Genomic DNA, 22,920 nt, shown 5'->3' with positions numbered 1-22,920 from the left:
CCACAGAGCTGGATTCAACCAACTGGCAGATTAGAAATACTTCAAAAACTGGGATATATACAGAATAGATTGTTTTCTTTCCCACCAGTGTCCCATTTAATAGTATAATATATAATAAATATTGACCTTATCAATATCCTCAGGCATGATTGAGGGTGTGCAGAAGGTTCTGCATAGGATATATGTTCTATGCTACTGTATTCTATACAAATGCCTGGGTGTCCATGGATTATGATGCTCAAGGGGGTGAACCAGTGCCCCACAAGTCCCCAGGGATGTCTCTCTCTTTCCACTACAAAATGATACAATGGTGAGGTTCCCTGAGCACAATCATAGAACTGGTAATCAGAAGCTGATCAGGTCCCAGCCAGAATGCTCAGCTCTCCTGTGTAGGTGGTTTAGATCCACACAAAATAACTTCTAGAAAGGGGGTATTCTACCCTAACCTTGTTTTGTGTAACAGGTGCAGTGTCAGTGAAGAATCAGAAAGATGGAGGGGGTGGGAGGGGATGCCAGATTGGAGGGCGAGTCTCTTGTTCTCCTGGCCTGTCTTTGCCTAACTCAAGCAGCTTGAGAGGCAATTCCTTGGGCTCTGTATTTCAGCCTGGCCTCTTAGCAGCCTGTCTTCTGTCAGCCAGCTGCCATAGCATTGGAGAGCACATCCCCCGCATCCCACCAGAGGAATACTTCAAGTTCAGAACTTGACCACTGCCTCCCATTTTCATTCTCCTTGACAGCTCGTGTGAAGGTCTGATGCAACAGATTAGGGGGTTAATTGAACAGCCAATAGGAACACATCCTTCTTACAGAATTTAGTTCTTTTTTTTAAAAAAAGATTTATTTATTAAGTGTACAGTGTTCTGCCTGAATGTACATCTGCACATCAGAAGAAGACACCAGAACTCATTATAGATGGTTGTGAGCCACCATGTGGTTGCTGGGAATTGAACTCAGGAACTTTGGATGAGCAACAGTACTCTTAACCGCTGAGCCATCTCTCCAGTCCCCAGAATTCAGTTCTTTTAGAGCTTTTGTATGTTATCTCCTCCATCCATCCATTCGAATTACAGTAGAATTTGGTGAGCCATGGTAGCAGAAATCAAGAAGCAGTTTTCCCCTCTCAGGCATAGAACATAACAAATTAAGACAGTGTGCAATTTGCACTTGCCAGGCTCACAGTTGCTGAGTGCTTATTGCTACTAGTCGGTGTGACTGTGACTGTAACAGGAACTGTAAAGGCCAAGAGATAATGGCCACTGTCAAGTGCAAAACCTTTGAAGTCAGGATCCCTAGGTGGTGCTTTGTCTTGTCCTCCACATTTTATTTATGGCTGAGACCTAGGAGATAATGATGAGAAAGAGGCCAAGGTTTGCATCTGAGTAGGGTCACCAAAACTTACTCTCATTTATTTTTTTCTTAAAAAAAAAAAACCTCCAAACAAGCAAAAACTATTAAGGTATATCACAGAGACAGAAAAGCATATAGGTCTCAAGTATCTGGCTTGGTCAATTATCGCAAGTGACCACACCTCGAAACCACAGCTTGCTTGAGAGCTAAGGTACCAGTGCCCCTTTGTTCCACAGCTCCCTCTTTGTTCCCTCTTTCCTCCTCCTTTAAAAAAAAAAAAAGATTTATTTCTTTATTATTATGTATACAGTGCTCTGTCTGCATGTACATCAGGCCAGATCATATTATAGATGCTTGTGAGCCACCATGTGTTTGCTGGGACTTGAACTCAGGACCTCTGGAAGAGCAGCCAGTGTGCTTAACCTCTGAGCCATCTCTCCAGCCACTTTCCTCTTCCTTTTAGCCCTCAATACTACTCAGACTTCTAGCCTCACACATTATTTTGCCCTCATTTTGAACTTTTGTAACAATAATATTTGAGTGAATGTTACCAATTCATTCAATATTTCTTTTGTTGTGTATGTCTTTAGTTGTGTTGTTGAATTTAAAAGTAGCATTTAAGGCAGGGTGTGTTAATACAGGCCTTCAGCTCTAGCATTATAGACACAGAGGCCAGAGGCCCTAGGAGCCTGAGGCCAGCATGGTCTTCATAGTAAGTTGAATTATACAGTGAGACCCTGTCTCAAAAAAAGAAAAGAAAGAAAAGAAAAAAGAAAAAAGAAAGACAAAAGAAAAGAAAGAAAAACCATGTTTATATTTCTTTTTTTTTTAGTTAACTTATTTATTCACTTTACATGCTGATCATAATCTCCTCCCTCCCTCTTCCCCATCTCCCTCCTAAAAGGGGAGGCCCCCTACTAAGCCACATCCAGCTCATAAAGAGGAAGGAGTTCCTCCTCTTCCTCTGTAGCCTGGCAAGGCAACCCTGCCAGGGGAAAGTGATAAAAAAGCAGGCAACATGCCCGGCATGGTGGTGCACGCCTTTAATCCCAGCACTCAGGAGGCAGAGGCAGGCAGATTGCTGTGAGTTCGAGGCCAACCTGGTCTACAAAGCGAGTCTAGGACAGCCAAAGCTACACAGAGAAACCTTGCCCCCCGCAAAAAAAAAAAAAAAACCCACAAAAAACAAAACAAAAAGCAGGCAACAGAGTCTATGTCAGAGACAGCCCCTATTGCTCACATGAAGCCTGCGCTCTCTCTGTCTCTGTCTCTGACTCTCTGTGTGTCTCTCTGCCTCTCTGTCTCCGTGTCTGTCTGTCTGTCTCTCTCTCTCTCTCTCTCTCTCTCTTTCTCATATCCAACTTCCAGTACAGTTTTGAAGAGGAGTGGTGAGAGAAGGACCTTTCACACTGGTAATTATTCAACTAGAAAAGCGTTAGCAGCTCATCAATACAGTGTTTTCCATAGGTTTTTGAGCGTGCTCTTTGCCATGGTAAGATGATTTATTATAATTTACTAAGAGTTTTATTTCTAATTGAATACAGGAACTTAAAAATTGTTTCCTGGTTGAAATAATTAATTTTTTCTTCCCTAGTCTGATACTATCCCAAATTATGTTAATTAGTTTTGAATCTTAAGTCAACCTGGCATTCCTGGTGTAACTTGGTTACTACCTGTATCCTTTCACTGTTTCACTAAATTTGACTTTCTAACTTACATAATTTCTACACCTGAACTGCTGAATCTCCTTTCTTGCCAACCTAAGGCTATAAAATCTAAATAAAATACTTCGGAGGGGTTTTTTTTTTTTTCCCCTCATTTTTTTTTTCCTACTTCTGGAAGATTTTGTAAAACACTGCATTGTGTTTCTCTCACATGTTGACAGCCACCTAGAGCTTTCTTTGCAGACAGTTGAAATTATGATTTCAATTTGTTTGATACGCATAACACTACTACATTTTGTATCAAATAGTTACCACAATATCACATGTCAGCGTAATAGGCAAAAAAAAAAAAAAAAAATTCCTGTTGTACTTCGAGTATCTTTGAAGGCCTTCTGAAGGCAGAATTCCGGTTCTCTTGAGAAACTGTCTTTGCCCCGCAAAGCTTCAGCTGTCTGGTCAAGGCTCACCTCCACAGAAGGCTTCATGGCCACAGACAAAGTTACGTGGTGCAACATTCCTTTTACTCTTGTGTCACTTCTGCAGAGGTTTTGTCAATCACTAGTCTGTTTTTATTATTGTTTTTTAAAGAAAATTGGAAAAAAAATTCCAACATTTAACTTTATTGACTGATTTGGCTTGACATTTGTCTTTAATCTAAAAATTAGTATTTGTTCTTTCATTTGTTACCTTCCTATTTAGTCTGGGTGTGGGATTGCCTTAGTTTATTTTTTCATGTCTTGACATGGCTTCTGACCTCAATAATTGCCCTCTTGACTCTGTAGTGTTCACTTTATGGTTATAAATTTACTGTTGACTGTATTTGCAATATCCAGGCTTTTCTATGCTGCACAGCCTGTGATCTTCAGGGCAGCACTCATTTTCAAAGGTTTAGAAGTTGTTGGCTTCTTTTTTGCTGATAACTACCTAATTTCTGAAAAATCCATGTGATTTTATTCCTTTGAAATTTGTTGATATTTGATATGTTACCCACAATAAAATCAACATGCACTTTTGAGAAATGTATTCTCAGATGTTGGGTATAGTTTTATCAATATGTCAATTAGAACAAGTTTTTAAATCATGTAATTTAAGTTTAATAAATTCTTATTGATATGAATTTTTTAATCTATATGTTCTGCAAGCCTTTGAGAAAGATTTGTGAAATCTCCCAAGTAGTGTGAACATGTTAATTTCTCCTTTTATTTTTTTTTTTTTTTTGGTCTTGTTCATTTTTTATACTTTGAAGTTACATTGACAGACACGTAGAAACTTAAATAACTCTATTTCCTCATGCATATAGGGTATACTTATAATTAGCGCACCTTCCTTACCTGTTGCTTATATATTAAACATATTTCTTTACCTCAAAACATAGCCCTTGCTTTAAAGTTAACTTTATCTGATGACAACATACCTAATCTATATTCCTTTAGTAAATAACTTCACTTGTCCATTGGTGACCACAGGACACTGGACCCAGGACTCCTCATAGATATGAAAGTCTGAGATGCTTAGGTCCTTTATAAGAAACATCAAAGTAGTTTAGTTGCTATTTTTGTCCTTTTTTCCAACTCTGGAAATTGATCCAAAGCCTCAGTCATAACATGCAAGTCTTCTACCCTCCGCCGCCCATGTCACGGTGCTCGATGTAACCTGCACATGCCATCCCACGTACGTCAGATAAGCTTTAGGTTACACGGAATACCTAACGTGGTGCAAATGTTCTGTGAGTCGTTATCATTTGGTGTAAGGGAATAAGGACCCAAAATGAACATATTTGGTGCAGGCACAATCTTTTCTGAGTATTTGTTATCCGAGATTGACTGAGCCCATGGATGGAGAGCCCGTGGTTAGGGAAAGCTTCCCTTTTTCTTATGCTCAGATTTTGTATATTGTAATGCTGGAGAATAAATGTGGGTGCCATACATTTGACTCTTAGAAATCAAGCCTGGCAGTTGTGCCTCTCGTAATACTGTTTGTCTGCCCATGTTGTTCTATCTAATAATATATTTGAGATTCAGTCTGCGTATGCTGCTTGTATGTGTCTCACCCACTCTGTTTCCTTTCCCTCACGTCTTATATGGAACTTTTGTGTATTTCTGTTGTTTTGTTTTCTCCATCTTTCAAGATTTACTTTTTTTTTTTTTTTTTTTTTTTTTTTTGTTCATCTAGTGACTGCTGGGTCAATCATGGCTTGATGAAAGTTTGGATTTGTTAAACCAATGCCCAAGTCTGCTGTGAATTGGGATTCTCTTTTCTTTTCTTTTCTTTCTTTTTTTTTTTTTTTTTTTTTTTTTCATTTCTTAAATTTTTTATGGTCTTTCTGAGACAGAGTTGCCTTGGCTGTCCTGGAACTCCCTCTATAGACCAGGTTACCCTCTAATTCAGAGATCGGCCTGCCTCTGCCTCCCGAGTGCTGGGAGTTGCCCAGCGGTTTCTTTGTCTTTTGTTCTTGGTTTTGGTCATTTAGTCTTATATGGCCCTGATGTTCCCCATAAGTTTTGCTTGTTATGCAGTTCTGATTGGCTTTACCGTGGGCAGATGCTTTGAGGGTTAGACAGTGATGTTTGCCTCTGGAGGTTACACTCTTCTGCTTGTCTGAACATCTGTGAAGCCTGCGGTGATTGCAGCAGGGCCTCCATCCCTGTAAGACCCGAGCTCAACCCTTTGGGGCCTCCCTGTAGGTTTTAAGCCTGGTTCTCCCTCTTAGTTGTCCTTGTGCCTGGTTTTCATCCTCCCCACTCCATGAGACAAGGCACGATCACGCAACATCTTTATCTCTCGCTTATCTCTGTCTCTTCCTGGTCCCTAGTTGTATCTGTTGTTTGTCAAGTGATAAAAGTTTGAGGAGGAAAAATGATAATACTTATTTGGTTCATCTCTCTAGTATCTTATCCCCTCGAGTCTTCACTATCTTGGTTACTCTCTATATAATAACTGAAAACAGAAAGCTGTAAAATAACTTCTGCGCCTTTTCTTGTTGATCTTAGTGGGTTGGTCCATGATCAGCTAGTCAGCCATTACTAAAACAAACCTCGGTGAAGGTTTGGTTAAGCCATATGACAACGTGTGGAAGATTTACTACTAGACCACTCTTTGTTTCAACATAAATTTATTTCAGGGGGCTAGAGAAATGTGTCAGTGGTTAAAAGCACGTATTGATCCTGAGTTCAGGTCTCAGCACCCATGTTAGGGAGCTCACAACCTCCCGTAACCCCAGATCCAGGGGATCTTGGAGGCACAAAAAGTGTGCAGAGTCATAAAAACAAAATTAAAAGTGGAAACTATGTGTTATGGAAGATGATGATGAAGATGTTCATGAAGAAGTAGACTACAACAATATTGGGACCAGGTGTTTGCATTGTGTCGCTGAGTCTAGTTTGAGTATTCTTCTATGAATAATAAAAAATCATTAAGTGACTCTATCTCCTCTGGGACAAGAACGCAATGGGCGTGAGTAAGGTGATGAGTTCAAAGCTAGATAGAAGACCATAAGTTAGGTCTGCCTCCGTTTTCTTTTTCGTTGAAAGCAGATGTCTGTGCACTGGATAACAATAGCAAAGAGAGGTGACAGAGAGTTAGCATCTCTGTAATGTTACAGAAGGGAACTCCGTTGAGATGAGCACGCTGGCTGCTGACCTGCAGAGGCCAGCTATTCCTGTCCTATCACTGGCCATTGTTCTGATCATATGTGTTCAGCCATTGCCAAAGTCAATTTGCAAAACAAACCGTGTAGGATTGAAATATGACATGTCTTTCCCCCACAAACCCTTTGTCATCGTTTCAAGTCTCCCCTCCACTTGTAACACACTCCTTAATGAGATAATTCCAGGTTGGACAAAATGCTCTAGAACAGTGATTCTCAACCTGTGTGTTGCGACCCCTTTGGCAAACTTCTGTCTCCCAATAGAGTTACATAATGATTCATAACTATCAAAATTACAGTTATGAAGTAGCAATGAAAGTAATATTATGGTTGAGCATTACCACAATTATGAGGAACTGTATTAAAGGGTCGCAACATTAGGCAAGTTGAAAACCACGGCTTTGGAAAGTTCTTTTAACTGCCGTACTTCTGCACCATTGTTAACATTATTTGTCATCTGTTCCTCTGGAAGGGCATTCTGTTCTCTTCTGTCGAATGTGTGAAGTCCACACAGGACCTAGTAAAACTCTACCTGCATGAGTCAAATCGTGTTTATCGAGATAAGATGGTGGAAGAAAAGGATTTCAGTCTTTTTGACAAAATCCAAACAGACTTCCTCAAGAAAAATTTTGAGGTAAGTATTGCCTGTGGTGGTGTTTCTATATTTGAAAAATAATGATGACCATGCAGGTGGTCACCAAAATCACCCTAGTCCTTCAAGTCATGGAAAGCCGGAGATTGGGCTACGAAGAGAAATTCTTTCATCATTTTGCCCAGTCAATAGAAATGATGACAAAGACACAGTTTTTTCATAAGACCACACCCCAAAAGGTGTGTATCTGATACAAGGTTTGACATGATACCAAGGCCCTCCCTGGTCCCACCTGTGCTGTCTTTGATGGTGGCAAGCGTCCTGAGACTGTGATAGCCATTTTTGAAAGTGTCAATAACTGGCAATGTAGAGAGATTCTGAAATTTACAACATTTACCTTAATGACTTAAAATGTACTTCTCTGTCCAAAAATCAGAGAAAAGAACTACTGATGATTGCTCTGTCATCAGCTCCTCCTCCTCCTTCCCTCCCCTTCTCCACCTCCTCTCTCCCCTCCACCTTCCTTTTCTGTGAGGCAGAGTTTTACTATACAACTAAACTGTTCTTGAGTTCACTATGTATCTGAGTCACTATGCAGCCCAGGCTGGCCTTGAACTCTTGACTTTCTTGCCTCCACTTCCTGACAATGGGATCACACGCACGCACCACCATGGGACCCCCTCTTCTGATACACCAGATTTCTGTGACTGTGATCTTCAGCATGTATTGTTCTAAGTAGTTGGAAAGAAGTCCAATTGGGAAGAATGGCAAAGGGCTCTGTATTCTGCTCCTGACCTGGAAACTTCCAGTGCATTCAACACTTAAGCCCAGGAATCTGGAGTCAGCCTAACCCACACACCACTTTGCAAATACATTGCAACCTAAAACTCATTTGCCTCTGTCAAGAGCTCACAACTCACAGAGTGAATGGCATGTGAAATGTGCTTTGAGAAGGACTGACAATGGAACTCGTCCATTTCCAGCGTCAAAATATCCTAGCAACTAGCATAGAACTTTCTCACAAACTAGAGATAACCAAACTCTGTCTGTAATTACACTATGCCCTCTCTATACACAATGAACTAGCCTGTTCTCTGTTGTTTTAACAAAATACCTTGGGCTGGGCAATTTAGACTTAGGAGTATTTGAAACACAACACTACAAGCTGGAAGTGTAAGATAGGAAAACAACCCCATTGGTGTGGTCTCTGTGAGTGTGCTCATGGTGATGGCAGGTGCAGAGGTAGAAGGGCCAGCATGCTGAAAGGAGATGGGATGAAGGAATCAGGCTCACTTTTCAATCTAACACACTCTTGGAAGAGTTAACAATAAATTGCCCAAGATTAGAATCATGAGCTTCAGGGAGCAGTGTCCCCAGTCACTGATTCACTTTCTGACTGACATCACCTTTTAAAAAGCTCACTGTCAGACACATGGCCAACTGGGGATCCAGCTGCCAACATGTGAACTTTTGGGGAACAACCCACATGTACATCGCAGCACCTACTCTGACTCAACTCCATATTTTCTCCTGGGTGCATCTCTGAGGACATCACAAGCCATGCCAGTCTGAATGGAGAACTTTTAGGGGCTGAGCAGACCTTTCAACTAGCTTGTTTTCCACAGGCTGTCACCCTCACTTCTACTTCCCTCATCATTTTTAATAGAGCCTCATGTTCAGATCTCTCGCATCTTAGACGGTCCCCTGTGAGCACTACAGAATTAGCCAATTTGTGCACATACAGTTGACTTTGCAAGCAAGCCTGGTCTTTATGAATTGGTCTGAGTTGGAACTTTAAAGTCACAGCACTCCTTATGTGGGCTTAGATTAAAAAAAAAATCATTTGATCAGGAACCAAAATATAGTTCACACAGCCATTATTCTAACTAGCAACACTTGCGAAGACAGCTGAAGGCCCTTGCCTACGTGTATCCTAGTACAGGTATCAAGACAAAATTGCCAGATTTCTCCCAAAGTGATTCGGCGCCCCCACTACCCCACCACCCCACTTAAAGCCTTGAGTCCCCTAACTTGTAGCTCTGTGTGATGTAGTGTCACTATTAAGGATGCTTTGGTTCACTGTATTGGGTGGCTTCCTTTCTCCCTTCTGCACAACATGGCTCTGATCATCATCAAACTGGAGACTTGTTTTGTTCATCAAAGAATCTTTGTAGATCAGGCTTTTCAAAACTGCATGTTCGCTTCTCTCCTGATAGAGCCTTAGTGTAAATTCAAACCCATCAGGAGCAAACCAACATGTTAGATGGTTCTCAAGATGGGCAAATGTGCTTCTGCATTCCTTCCTGTACTCTCTTGCTTGTTTTATGTGTATGGGTGTTTCCTTGCATGTGTGTCTGTGCACCATATGCATGCCTGCTGCCCTTGGAAGTTGGAAGAGGGCATTGGACTCCCTGAAACTGGAGTTCCTGGTGGCTGTAAGCCACCATGTGGGTGCTAGAAATAAAGGCTGGGCCCTCTAGAAGGACATACAGTGATCTTGACCACTGAACCATCTCTCCAGACCTGTCTTAGTTAGGATAACTATTACTGTGATGAAACTTTGATGATCAGAAGCAACTTGGGAAGGGAAAGCATTTATTTCACTCACAGTTTCATGTAGCAGTTCATCATCAAAAGCAGTGAGGGCAGGAACCTAGAGGCAGCAGCTGATGCAGAGGCCATGGAGGGGTGCTGCTTACTGGCTTGCTTCAAATGGCTTGCTCAGACTGCTTTCTTATAGAACCCAGAACCACCACCAGTCCAGGAGTGGCCCCGCCCACAATGGGCTGGGCCCTGCCATGCCATCAATCACTAATTAAGGAAATTCCCTACTTGCTAGCCTGTAATCTGATCTTTCAGAAGCATTTTCTATTTCTACGCTAAGGCTCCCTCCTCTCAGATGACTCTAGCCTGTGTCAGGTTAACATAAAACTAGCTCAGACAAGGCTCCTGCTGTGTCTTTTTTTTTTTTTTTTCCGAGACAGGGTTTCTCTGTGTAGCGTTGGCTGTCCTGGACTCACTTTGTAGACCAGGCTGGCCTCAAACTCACAGCGATCCGCCTGCCTCTGCCTCCCGAGTGCCCCCTGAACGCGCCCGATCTCGTCTTCTTAAACTAGAAAAAGCAGCTCTTTTGCACTGCAGTCAGCCTACCCAGATGTCTGAGCCATTGTTACCACCACCAAAGCTGGAACAGGCTAGGGTTTTCTATGGCCCTAAACAGACCTTCAAATATCAGGGCACATCTGAAAGGTGGTCTTCTAGCCCTCTATCCTTATTCTTAGACAGCAGGCCAGGCTTCCCTCCATTGTATTTTGTGGATCTTGCCCAAGAGGTTTATAAAACTAACGCTGTCGTGACTTAGCCCTGGCAATGGTCATCACTGGTTGTCTGTTTCCCACATGGATTTCCTAGTCTGATTTTTAGGAAGCCTTCCTAGAATACATCACTTCTATAATATTTCCTCCTACATAAAATCTTAAGTATCCAGATTTTGACATTGCAAATAATTTGCTATTTGCCCTCTAATGCAAACTAGTAATAACAGCCTCCAAGATACTTAGAGAATAAGTTGCTAGTGGAGAGATGAAGAGTTTGTCTCTGCTTAATTAATCAAATTATACTAGTCCTTATTCAGTGCAGTAATGTTTGTCCTGGGTTAAGATTTGACACACAGAGAGACAGAATCCTTTTGAAAGTTTTATAAGCAGTGCAAATTCCACCCTAAATGCTTTAATGTTGTGAATAATCTTATATAAAAACCAGCAGACTAAGGGTGGGGAAGCTACTAGCATATTCTTCAGAAACCAAGCCCTCTCTATGGGTGGACCGACCTCACAGGAGACAGGAAACATGCCTTATGACCACGTCATAGATTAGGGAATAAGAGCCACTGAAATGGATGTAAAGTAATTGATTCCACAGGGCAATAATCTCCAGTATCCAACATTGCTAAAGGAGGCCCTACTTAGAGAAACCCACCTATGTCCTCATCTGTGCTTTGGTACACAAAACATTCTTATACTGTTTTAGAGTGGATGCCTTCCATTTTTCATGTCCCACCATTAATCCATAAGGAATAACAAACAGCACTTATGAGTTCCTGGGCTGGTAAACCCATAGTAAAAGTCTACCTCCTAGAGAACTGTGAAAGAGGAAGTTGTCAGATGTAGCACTTAATTTTCTGATACACACACACATACACACACATCTGTCAGCTTGGTGTCTATGGCACCTGACAGAAGTATAGAAGATCCTCATCCCTGTGTCTTCTCACCAGGATATTGAAGAGATGCTGCAGCAGACCCGAAGCCTGAACATATATTGTCATTTTGCCAATGGCATCGGTGAACCCAAGTACATGCCTGTACAATCATGGGAGCTCCTGAGCCAGACTCTAGTGGACGCCCTGGAGAGCTACAATGAGGTGAATGCTGTGATGGACCTGGTTCTCTTTGAGGATGCCGTGCGCCACGTGTGAGTGTGCATCTCTGCCTTGTCTCTCCTTGGTGGCTTCACTTTCCACGTGTCCGGGTCTCGTTTGGTTATTAAAAGTCACTTTCTCTTTTCCATTCTAGAGTTTTTAACTAGCTCTTTTAGAATTTCATACAATGTATTTTGACCAGATTCCCGCCTCACGCCAGTACAGTTCCATAAAGCCAGAAGTGACCCACAGGTTATCCCTCAGTGAGGGTCAAGATGGCTGGTGGCAGTGCTACAGCTGCAGTTTCACTAATGGCCATAGGGGGCAGTAGAACACAGGGCTGGACTCCAGATGACTTGGATTTACTTCCACATTCACATTTACTGTACCTGTACATAAACAGAGCCATAGGAAGAGGAGATTTAGGATCATAAAAGAGGCACCAGTACCCTTATCTACACACACACACACACACACACACACACACACACACACACACACACACACACACACATGCATGCACACACGCACGCATGCACATCTATTCTAAGTTCACATATGTTTCAAAACTCAAGTATTACCACACATGCTCTTAATAGCTAGTGACTCACTGGCAATAGTCACCAGCTCTGTCAGATAACTTACACTCCACAGTATGTCTTCCATCCAGTCCAGTCTGAGTTCTACTCAGCAAACTTGGTGCCCTCCATATTCTTCCTCCCTGCCCAAGGTTCACAGGGTCTTCACAGATAAATTCTCACTGAAGCATGGCTGGTCTATGAACAGAGGGAAGCTGTTTTCCTTTCCCACCCATCCCACGAACCCCAGAGCTCAGAGAGGGGCAAGGCTCCTCCTTATCCTCGCGTCCATCATAATGGCACAGTTTAAACCATTTCTCCCCTTGAAAGGATGTCCTTGGTTTTAAGTTTTATGTGTACATCTGTGCTGCTTGCATGTATGTGTTTGTACTGTGCATATGTTGGGTATCTGTAGAGGCCAGCAACATTGGGTCTTTTGAAACTGTGGTTAGAGGCGGTTGTGAGACACTGAGTGAGTGCTAGGAACCAAATTCAGGTCATCAGCAAGAATAGCAAGTGCTCTTAACCACTTAGCCATCTCTCCTGGCCCATCCCCACCACCTTCAGAAGGCCCGGCCATTCCAAAGCATGGCACACCACTTTCACATCCCTGCCCTTTTCTTGTCACTGTCTACGGATGTCCAGTCTCCCCGCATCGTTCAGCACCTGGGCAGTCTTCCTTTCCTCTCCCGTGACCTCGCTCGTTCCCAACACAGTCCTGATCGTTCTCTTCCCTGGCCACTTTGGCTCCTGTGACCTTGGCTACATGTCCCAGCCCCTCAAATACAAATTCTTCCCCAGCGTGTCGACTCTTAATGATAAACTCTCTTCCAGAGTCTGAGTTGCAGACATCTCTTTGAGTCATACATTCATCTTTCCCTTCTGCTAGCCTCCAAAGATGCAGCTGTCCTTCAACTCCACCAAGGCTGCCATTTATGGGCCAGATGCTTTATTATCTTCATGCACCCCTTTCCCTGCCATGTCTTTTTGGTTAACAAATGGCTATCCCAATCTTGGCTTCCCTAACTCTCTGGTCAGTGTGTCTATGGGACCAAACACAGCTCCAGTTAAACCATACTGTCTCCTAGTCCATCCATTTTCCAACTGTTCAAGAAAATCCCCCCAAACATGATGTCTAGTGTTGATTCATGCTTGTGGCCAGACATGTGAGGTGGGCTCTAGCTGTGGCCTGAGCTCCCACTCCCCTAGTCTATATATTTTATCTCCTTTAGCTCCCTGAGATAACTAGATGATTGTCCTCTGTCCTCAAGCTCTGACAGTCCTGCCCTGTCTTCACTTACAGCTGGAAAATCTACCTCTCACTCTCTTGAAATGATAAAAGTGACTGGCAGAGAATGCTCACACTTGCCTCCAGTGCGCATGTAGGCAGCCTGAACCCCATCTGCCTCATGCATCCCACATACAGTGGCCCAGCGGCCTTCCTGTCTCAGCTCGAGGAGCACTCTGCCTGTCATGGGGTCCCATCCATTTTCACCCACTAAGGAACCTTATTTCTCCCCGTAATTATTCACCCTTCCCTCCCTCCTTTCACTTTACCCCATATCACTATATGCAAACATTTTCAATTGTCAAAAATATAATAAGCTATTCTTAATCCCAATGTTCGTTTTCATCTAATTCCACCATTTCTCGACTCTTGTTTGCAACGAAACGTATCAAAAAGGCAGTCTGTACCTGTCACACTTTCTCACCTCCAGTTCTCTCTTCAACAAGCTTTTCTTGACACATAAACAACTATCCATATCCCGGGTCTACCAATTACTCACTAGGGTCAAATGCTATGACCAGGTCCACACCTCATGTTCCTTGATCAGGTATGGCATTTCTCATTTTTCCACTTTGTTTAACATCCACCCACCCATCCACTATCTAGCATATGTTTGTAGACTAGATATTGTCTCCGCAGATTCTGAGAAGTGTCCTGGCCTCACTCTGAAGCCTCTTCTCCTTATGGAAGTGGGTTGCTGCTCCAATGACCCCCTTGACCACAGCAGCAGATTCTGTTCTTGCTGAAGGCTTTACATTAGATGTCCGTTTGTTTGTTTTTCCAAGACAGCGTTTCTCTGTATAGCCCTGGTCATCCTGGATTTGTTTTGTAGACCAGGCTGGCCTCGAACTCCCAGAAATCCACCTGCTCTGCCTCCCGAGTGCTGGGATTAAAGGCGTGCACCACCACTGCACCCAGCTACTCTAGAGCTTTTACTTCACTTTGGCGTGATCTTCTTCCAGCTTTTTTCTTTGCCACTTTGGCTTTTATTTTCCTTCTTCAAGAATATTTTTCAGCATTTTTTTCTCCTCTTAGAATTGCAGTAGTTATTAATCACATAGATCTTTGGTTGTACTTCTTTTGTGCTCTGTGTCCTATTAGTCCTCCAGGGTGTGTGTGTGTGTGTGTGTGTGTGTGTGTGTGTGTGTGTGTGTGTGTGTGTGTGTGTGTGTGTGTGTGTGTTTTCAAAGAATCAGCTGCCCCCCAGCTGTGCTATGGGGCATCTTCAGCTTTTGTTTTTAATCTCTCAAAAATTCAGTAATGAGCTTAACATAGTCAGTCTTGGTTTTCTAGCCCAGGAGTCCTCTGGAATATTGATCTTCTTCTTAAATTTTGTAATTTAAATTCAGAGTCCCTTGGCCTTGTCAGCGGTTGTTAATGAAGCCCCAGCTGGAGTCTAGTGCTGACGGCTGCAGACTTACCCATTCTAACTCAGGAACCTCATGACTAACAACGCATTTCCCATCCAGATATTGAGGAACACAGCCCATTTGATGCTGAAATCAGCCTTTCAACAATAGAGCTGGGTACCAGGCAGGCCAGTGACCCAGTTGTACCCCAATTCTTCCTCCAAGCCTGCCTTTCTCCTCCAGGAATCCAATCTGGCCTTCACCTTTCCTGCATGAGAAGATAGGGCCTGGATGCTTGGTCCCAGTGTCATTTTCCACCAGGCACCAATTCAGACCTAGAAAAAAAAAAAAACAATCCCCTGCACAGAGCATAATGAAGGATTACAAACAGTGCCTCAAATGCGATAGTGAGCACAAGACACTGGGCTTTGTTTCAACTTAATGAAACGGTATTGGACGGCTTCAATGTGCTCGCTCTATAATGGATACAGAACAAACACGCACACTCTTTAGATGCTTGCTCTGTAATGGATACAAAATGAACACACACACTCTCTAGGCCCGTGGAAACAATAGTTTAATAAGAGGGCGAGAGAAGGGTAAATCTAGCTGATAATGACAGAGCATTAAGTTTCACCATCACTTAAGTGGAATGAAAAGGGGAACTAATAAAAGAATAATAAATGTAGGCCAACAAATAGCTCCTGAACATTTAGGCGCACAAGTCTTAACCACACTGAATTCAGTGACAGATGGTTTCAAGTTCTAAATGTTTTTCTATGTCTAAGGCATCGGGGGAAATGAAAAGGTGAAAAGTAAAAAACTGAAGGGAACTCAGAATGCACATGAAAGGGCCTTACAAATTTAGAAGTGAGCCTTGGTGAAAAACAGCAACAGGACATTCCCAAAGGCACAGCACCGAGATCCATATACCTGAAAGGTACACAAGTTCCTAGAAAATCAAGCTAAAATTAAAACTGTAATATTTGTATGCTTCCATTTTATTTTTGACTTAAAATTTTTGAAAGATGCTCAAACTATGGTAATTGGATGAGTAGGTACAGTTAAGCCCAAAGAGGGATCAGACAGGGCTCAATTTTGTCTTTTTAAAAAATAATTTATTCAGATTACATCCCAGTTGTTATGCCCTCACTTGTATCTTTCCATTCCTCCCTCCTTCCCTCTTTCACCCTATTCCCCTCCCTTAGATCTGTGACAGAAGAGGAAGTCCTCCCCCACCACGTGACCACACCCTATCAGGTCTCATCCAGATTGTCTGCTTCCCCTTCCTCTGAAACTACAATATTTATCATTTAAAGTTGTCAAATATATGTGTATATATACATTTTATATGTGTGTGTGTGTGCGGGTGTGTGTGTGTGTGTGTGTGTTCCATGCCCACTGTACACAAACACCTATGTAAGAGCTGCCATCCCAACAGCAAACATGTTCCACAGGAGAGCTGAGGCTACGACTCTCAGCTGATTACGACCAAGTCATACATGCCATGCATCTTCCAAATCCACCCCCAAGCACCAGCTCCGTGCTGAGTTTAGCCAGGACCTTAATTGTTCACCATTGTTTATTATGAATGTGGAAATATCTACTGTAGCATCCTTAACAAAGGGCAAGGATGCAGGGGTGTGGTGTGTACAGTCCGGTCGCAAATAGATCCTCTGCTTCTCGGCCAGAAATGCAAAGCTGTAACTCTGTTTCTCACACTCTTTGTGTCCAAAGATCACCAATGTTAGCAAGTCAGCGGCTACAGCCCAGTGTGTCCCTGCCCTGCCGTGCTATGGAGCCATTGGATCAATGTTACCAGAGAAGAGAACAGATGGGCATCACCATTCTGAAGAGACTTTTTTTTTTTTTTCATTAAATTTCCAGAGCCATTTAAAAATTGCCTTGGCTCAGCAACTTTACATCGAGGAAACTCGCCCCAAGGAAATGATCACAGATATAAACAAAAATGTTATAACACATTATTTGGAACGGGAGATATTGGAAACAGCCTAAGTAGCCAATGGTAGGGTATTTAAGACAAGCAAGCTATTGTATTTTTATTATCAATGCAACACTGATATTCTATACGGTAGCGTTCCCCCGTCAAAGGCATGGTCTAGCAAATTGCCTAATGGCTTAGAGAAGCCATCACAGCTTACTGCTAAATGAAACACTGGTCTCAGAACACTGTACTCAGTGTTTAGGAGTTGGCTTGGTGGTAGAATGCCACTTATCATCGTGAGGACATGGGTTTGATCACCAGGACCCGAAGCAAATAAACAAAACATTATGCTCAGTACATAAGCCGCCCTCAAAATTTAAAAGCTACAGGATAGAAACGCACTGACATTTCAGATGTAATAACCAAATATATATTCACAGACATCCAGACACACTAGTCTGGAAGGCCATAAAATTAATGTCGGTAGGATTTATTGCTAAACAATAGAATTGTGGGGGTTTTCCCCTATGTTTTATATGTTTTGTATAATGAGAAGCCATTAGGTGCCTTATATAAGTTCCACTGCTGGTGGAGACAATGGAAGGGCGGCATGAAAGCCTGGAGGAAGCTGCCAGCATATCATTTGAGGAAACCCTCTTGGGTTGGGAATGGCTTCCTTCAGAGGTGATGGCCTAAGCCCAGGGGAGGCCTGGATTACTTTCCCACTGCTGGGACGGAGCACTGGGTACTGAGAGTGCTAAAATGTCAGAGAGGAAGAGCCAGACGACAAGGGAGTGAGTGCATTTGCAGATATCCATTGCTTGAACACCAGCATGCAGGGAGGGCCAGACGACAGAGCCCCAAGCCTGGACTCCCTGTTCTCTGCCTATTGCTCTAACTTTGTTCCCCTTCACGGTGAGGCAGACAGACCCTCCTAGCCTTGCCTTAGCAACTTTAGCCTTCTCTGACTATTTTCCTCCTTTTCCTATTTTTCATCTTTTGCCCAAAGTCACAAGTAGGTGAAAAGGAGGAAACTGGGACAATAGCAGGTTCAGTGAGGGAGGAGAAAAAAAAAATCACCCCCAGTCCCTCTCCAGCCCTACCACTTACCCTGCCAGCTCTGATGACCTGCCCCGGACTTGTCACTCACTCTCACCACTTCACTGGGGGGGGGGGGGGCTGGAGGGCTCAGGCTTTACATAAAGCGATGATAATTTCTGTGTACTTGAGCAAGAAGATGATGTCACATCTGAGAATAAGCTAGGAAAGCTCCGCAGAGTTCAGCTGAGCCTTCAAGAGAAGCTCCTATTTCATCTCCAACCATTGTACCCTTTGTGCTTCTAACTGTGGACAACAGCCTCTGAGACATCTCTCCGCTTGCTCCTCTTCAGCTGTCACGTCAACCGAATCCTGGAGTCCCCTCGAGGAAATGCCCTGCTGGTTGGTGTAGGTGGGAGTGGTAAGCAGAGTCTGACGAGGCTGGCCGCTTTCATCAGCTCCATGGATGTGTTCCAGATCACCCTGCGCAAAGGCTACCAAATCCCCGACTTCAAGGTGAGCTTGGCCATCATAGGAGGAGACCTTTTGTCTTAATAGAGTTTATATTGCTATAATGAGACACCATAACCTTGGCAACTCTTAGGAGGGAAAATATTTAACCAGGGCCGGCTTACAGTTCAGAGGTTTAGTCCATTATCATCATGGTGCCAAGCATGGTGGCGTGCAGACAGACATGGTGCTGGAGAAGGAGCTGAGATTTCTATATCCGGATCGGCAGGCAGTGGGAAGAGATAATCACACTAGACCTGGCTTGAGCATTTGAGACATCAAAGCTCACTCCAGTGGCACACTGCCTCCAACAAGGCCACACCTACCCTAACTCCCTGTGACCAAGCATCCAAGCACATGAGTAGGGGCAGTCAGTCCTATGAAAACCACCAACACCCCGCCTCTCTCCAGCCGCCTGCAATTCTTGTCATCTGTCCTTGGTTCTCTACATCCACAAACCCAGGACATCCCATTAATTGTCCATTTTCTCTCTAGTTTCTAGGGTGGGAGTATGAGGGGTCCTTTTCTCACTAGACTCAGCCTGAGGACAGTGTCTGTTCCAGGGTCAACCTCTGTGGGCTTGTCATCTTTTACGTCAGTGTGCCTCAGCTCTTCCCCAATCCATTTCAAATCTAGCACACAGTTTGCTAGCTGCTCTTGTAGACTTGAGAAGGATTCAGACAGTCTGTACAAGTTGTATAAGAAATTTATATTTTAAAAGACAGGGAATAATTACTGCCTCTGGGACCTTCTGTGATATTTTCTGGTTTCAGACAGCAGCCACATAGAGGCCGTGATCTACTCTCTGGACGGTGATGAAAGGCAGGATATATAACTTCCAAAGGTCATTTGTCCAGCAGCCTCTGCTACCCGCAGCCACAACCACACCACTGTAGAAAGCCATAGTATAAATCCCACCAGGAACTGCCCTGAGTATCCCTGGGAGACCCCCAGCCAGCACTGAGTCAGACCCCACACACCTGCCCCCATCATCCCTCAGGCAGTGATGAGAGCGGCACATGCTCTCATTTGCTCTGAAGACACAGCCCAGTTTGTCAACTACTGACTGCATCCAAGATCATAAGTCAGGTTCACATTTGATCTTTCTTCAGTGTTTCTGAAGACAAGCTAGCGAGTTGGGAAAGTGGGCATTTACAGAATGATGTCATGCTAAATCTTGGCAATATACCAGAACTCTGGGGCTCATCCGATAAAGCTCATGCCTCTGCCTTCCTTCCCAAGCTATTCACATTTACCTCGTGTGGTGAACCACCTGGACATTGGGGCTGCTCAAAGCATCTTCTAGGTGATTCTAATGACAACTGAGAAATGCCGTCTTAGATCATTCTGTAAAAGTGTGGGATAAGAACCATTAATCCAAAAACAAGTCGGTTGCCTTTGATGTGTTATTTGAACACTACAGAAGTTCCATGATGAAAGGATGTGTGAGGCTGTTAGAAAATAAATTCTGAAGGGCACTAGAGAGAGAGAAACATAGTAGGGTGCAATGCACAACTTTATGCGAGTTATATAGCACAAGGAGCCAAGATGATACACTGGGTAAATTCGAGGTTTGGCTCTTAGCTCCAGATTTCATCGATCTTCTGCTTTGACTGGGTTTCCCATGGGTGGTTTTGTGTTTGCACCTAGGTCTGTGTTCTCCAGCACACTTTTTAAAAATCAAAGTCTTTCTCTGGAGCCATTCATAATAGCACAAGGCATCGCAGGTTTGAGAAGCATCCATTCTCATACAGGTAGCCCCGCGCACATGACTTTCCTGATAGCTCACCTTCCAAAGCAAGTCATTTCCTCACTTGGTGACATCAGTAAAACAGATGATCAAGGATCACTGTGTCCTTTGGAAAAGACCTAGGTTACCTTACAGGTAAGAGCTTACACCATGGGCGACCATGGTTGTATGAATTAAGAGCCCCCCTAAGTGGTCTTAACCGCTCATCTCCATTGAAGTGACGCCTAGCAACGTGGCGTGCTTCCCTGCCTCTTACTGAAAAGCAGTGTTTCCCTTTGCCTCCCGTTTCCATCTTGCTTTATTTCCAGCTAAAACAGATAAGAGAATGGTTCTATTCCCGAAGAGTGAGTTTCCTATCTCTTTTGATGGCTTTCTGACATTGGTGACCTTGCAGGTGGACCTGGCCAATCTGTGTCTGAAGGCTGGGATAAAAAATCTCAGCACCGTGTTTCTCATGACCGACGCCCACGTGGCTGATGAGCAGTTCCTGGTGCTCATCAATGACCTCCTGGCATCTGGTAAGAAAGTCTTTACATCTGAATACCTCTAACAAGGTCAGAGTCATTTAAAGATGGAGTCAGGGTATTGGCAAGCAAACATTAACACAGCGAGGGCCTGAACTTCCCAAGCCCTTCCCAGGGATGTTGCATCTTAGGGCCATGCTGGGTTTTGGAGTCTGTCTTTATTGTGGACCAAACAGTCATTTTGAGACTCTCTGTTGTACAAAATCTGATCAAGGGAAAAGTGGATACGTATCTGAGAATTTGCTAAGTTCAGAGAGTAGATGCTGTCTCCTCAGACTGCCCATGAGAAAGAGAAAGGGAGAGCATATATAAATCTTCAGACTGGCAAGATGTTAGGAGAAAACAGAGAAGGAGAAGGTGCCCTGATGCCACAGAGTAAGATCAAGTCACCAGCCAAGGGTTCAGCAAGTACCAAGAACCCTGATGAAGAAAAGTAGAAGCAGCAACAGATGGAGAATTTCTCCGTGTAAGTGTCCTCAGTCTCTACTGAAGTCCACATGAACTACCAAGTGCCCCACAACTGAGGAAGCAGAAAACTAGGTTCTTGCTACTTTGTTGATCTTACTTATGTAGGAATTCATGATTTATATAAGTCCTTCTTTAAAAACACACACGTATTCATAAAAATATAAAGCACACAAATGGCCCAATGCACTTGATAAATTCTGCATATGACAATAGATTATACATTTGCATAAATGTGTATTAAAGCCAATCAAAAAGAACATGCTTTGTGGATCTTACACCACCTATGCATGAGAACCACCCTTTCACCTGGATCAAGAGAACACTCAGTACACAGATGTCCCTAAATGAAGTTCCCACCTCAGTTTCCTGTTGTTCAAAACACACTCCTGCAGAGCCCACTCCTGCTCCAGTGTATACTGTTTATTTATGAAGTCTGAGGACTGTGGTCCCAGGCTGTTTCTCCACCATCTCTCCCATATCATAACTGTTATGTTTCAGGATGATGTTCCCCTTCTTAAATACCATCTTTAACACCTTATCGTAGTATTTAGCCTACAATATAACCCCACAGGGATCCACTTCTCCTCCTACATCGAGTCTTCCTTAAAGCCTAATGTAAAATCAGGTTTCCAAAACTTACAGCGTTGGAGATGCTGGGCATTGTGCCAGCCCCACCTTGTATTTTATTTGGCCCCTGTCCAGCCAGGTCAACTTCTCTGACATTGTTCGATTTTAGCCCATTGAAGTTTCATTCCCCCAATGAGGTATCTTTAATTTATTCCATTTAAAAGACAACTCTGTTGAAGTGCGGACGGATTTCTGAAGCCTTGCCCAATAAAAATGCAAGCCTGCTCAGGAGCCAGTCTCAGGTGCGTGGTTTCCCCCTCAGGATATAGTTTGCCCAAGATTGTGGTTTGCACATGCGCGTTTCAGTGGAGAAGCAGGGTGGAGTGTTTGTTTTTTCTTATAATGCTCTCCTCTTTAAATTAGCAATGTCAGCAGAGAGGGTTCAAGCACATCTTCTACTTTTCACTTTCAAATAAATAATTTCAGACTGGGAAGCCACTGGATACCAGTCCAGCCAAGGCCATGGGGGTTTCTAAAACATTGCTCAGTAATCCTACAGTTCTGCGGGGTTGTCTGCCCACTCTGTTGGAACACAGAGTGGAAGGAGGAAGCTGTAGCTTGTGGCTTAAGGTCAGAAAAGCTGGGTTCTAGAAAAGAAGGAGAAATCTGTTGCAACGAAAGGCTGGGTTGTGAAGGTCCTTCCCCGGCCTGCTACCATGGGTGCGCCTGCCAGTGATTTCAGTACACGGTTGTTATCTACAAGGCAGGATGCCTTCTTCCCACACACTTTCACTTCTCAGTATTATGACATCACTGCCAAAATCAAGCCGTGATGATAATACACGCCCCCCCAAATGAAAGAGAGAAGAAAAGCCTAAATGATCTGCCTCTTGTTTTTCTCTTGTGTCTAGACTCTACATCTGTGATTCCTTCCCATTGTTAGCCTCTTCTCTATTATAGCCAATAGATGCTGTTTCCTCTCCACTTATTTCTGAATTTGTCAATTTTTGCTATGACAACTTATGACACATCTTAATTTATGTCCTCCCCTTCCACGCAGCCCTCTGGTACTATACTTGAGGCAGGACCTGCTAAACTATGCTCCCTAAGAGTCCATGACTGGCTATAGTGTAAACCCCAAAGCCTCTTGGTATAGGGAAATAAGTCTTTCTGCTGCCTCGCTCCCATTGCCACCCTCACGGCATGATTATGAGTTAGCAGTTCCTAATTCCTT

General features: G+C 43.4%; 1 protein-coding gene across 1 annotated transcript in view; it reads left to right on the top strand.

The window, feature by feature from the left end:
- The window catches only part of Dnah9 (dynein axonemal heavy chain 9), a 328,265-nt gene that overhangs the window by 171,604 nt on the left and 133,741 nt on the right, over positions 1-22,920 (top strand). The window contains 4 exon segments of the mRNA XM_051167603.1: positions 7,130-7,291; positions 11,526-11,722; positions 18,221-18,383; positions 20,522-20,645. Of these exon segments, the coding sequence (XP_051023560.1) occupies positions 7,130-7,291; positions 11,526-11,722; positions 18,221-18,383; positions 20,522-20,645 (646 nt within the window).

The sequence above is a fragment of the Acomys russatus genome, chromosome 25, assembly GCF_903995435.1.
Source record: "Acomys russatus chromosome 25, mAcoRus1.1, whole genome shotgun sequence".
Classification (NCBI taxonomy): domain Eukaryota; kingdom Metazoa; phylum Chordata; class Mammalia; order Rodentia; family Muridae; genus Acomys; species Acomys russatus.
The sequence above is the reverse complement of the archived record's forward strand: the minus strand, read 5'-3'. Positions and strand labels throughout refer to the sequence as shown.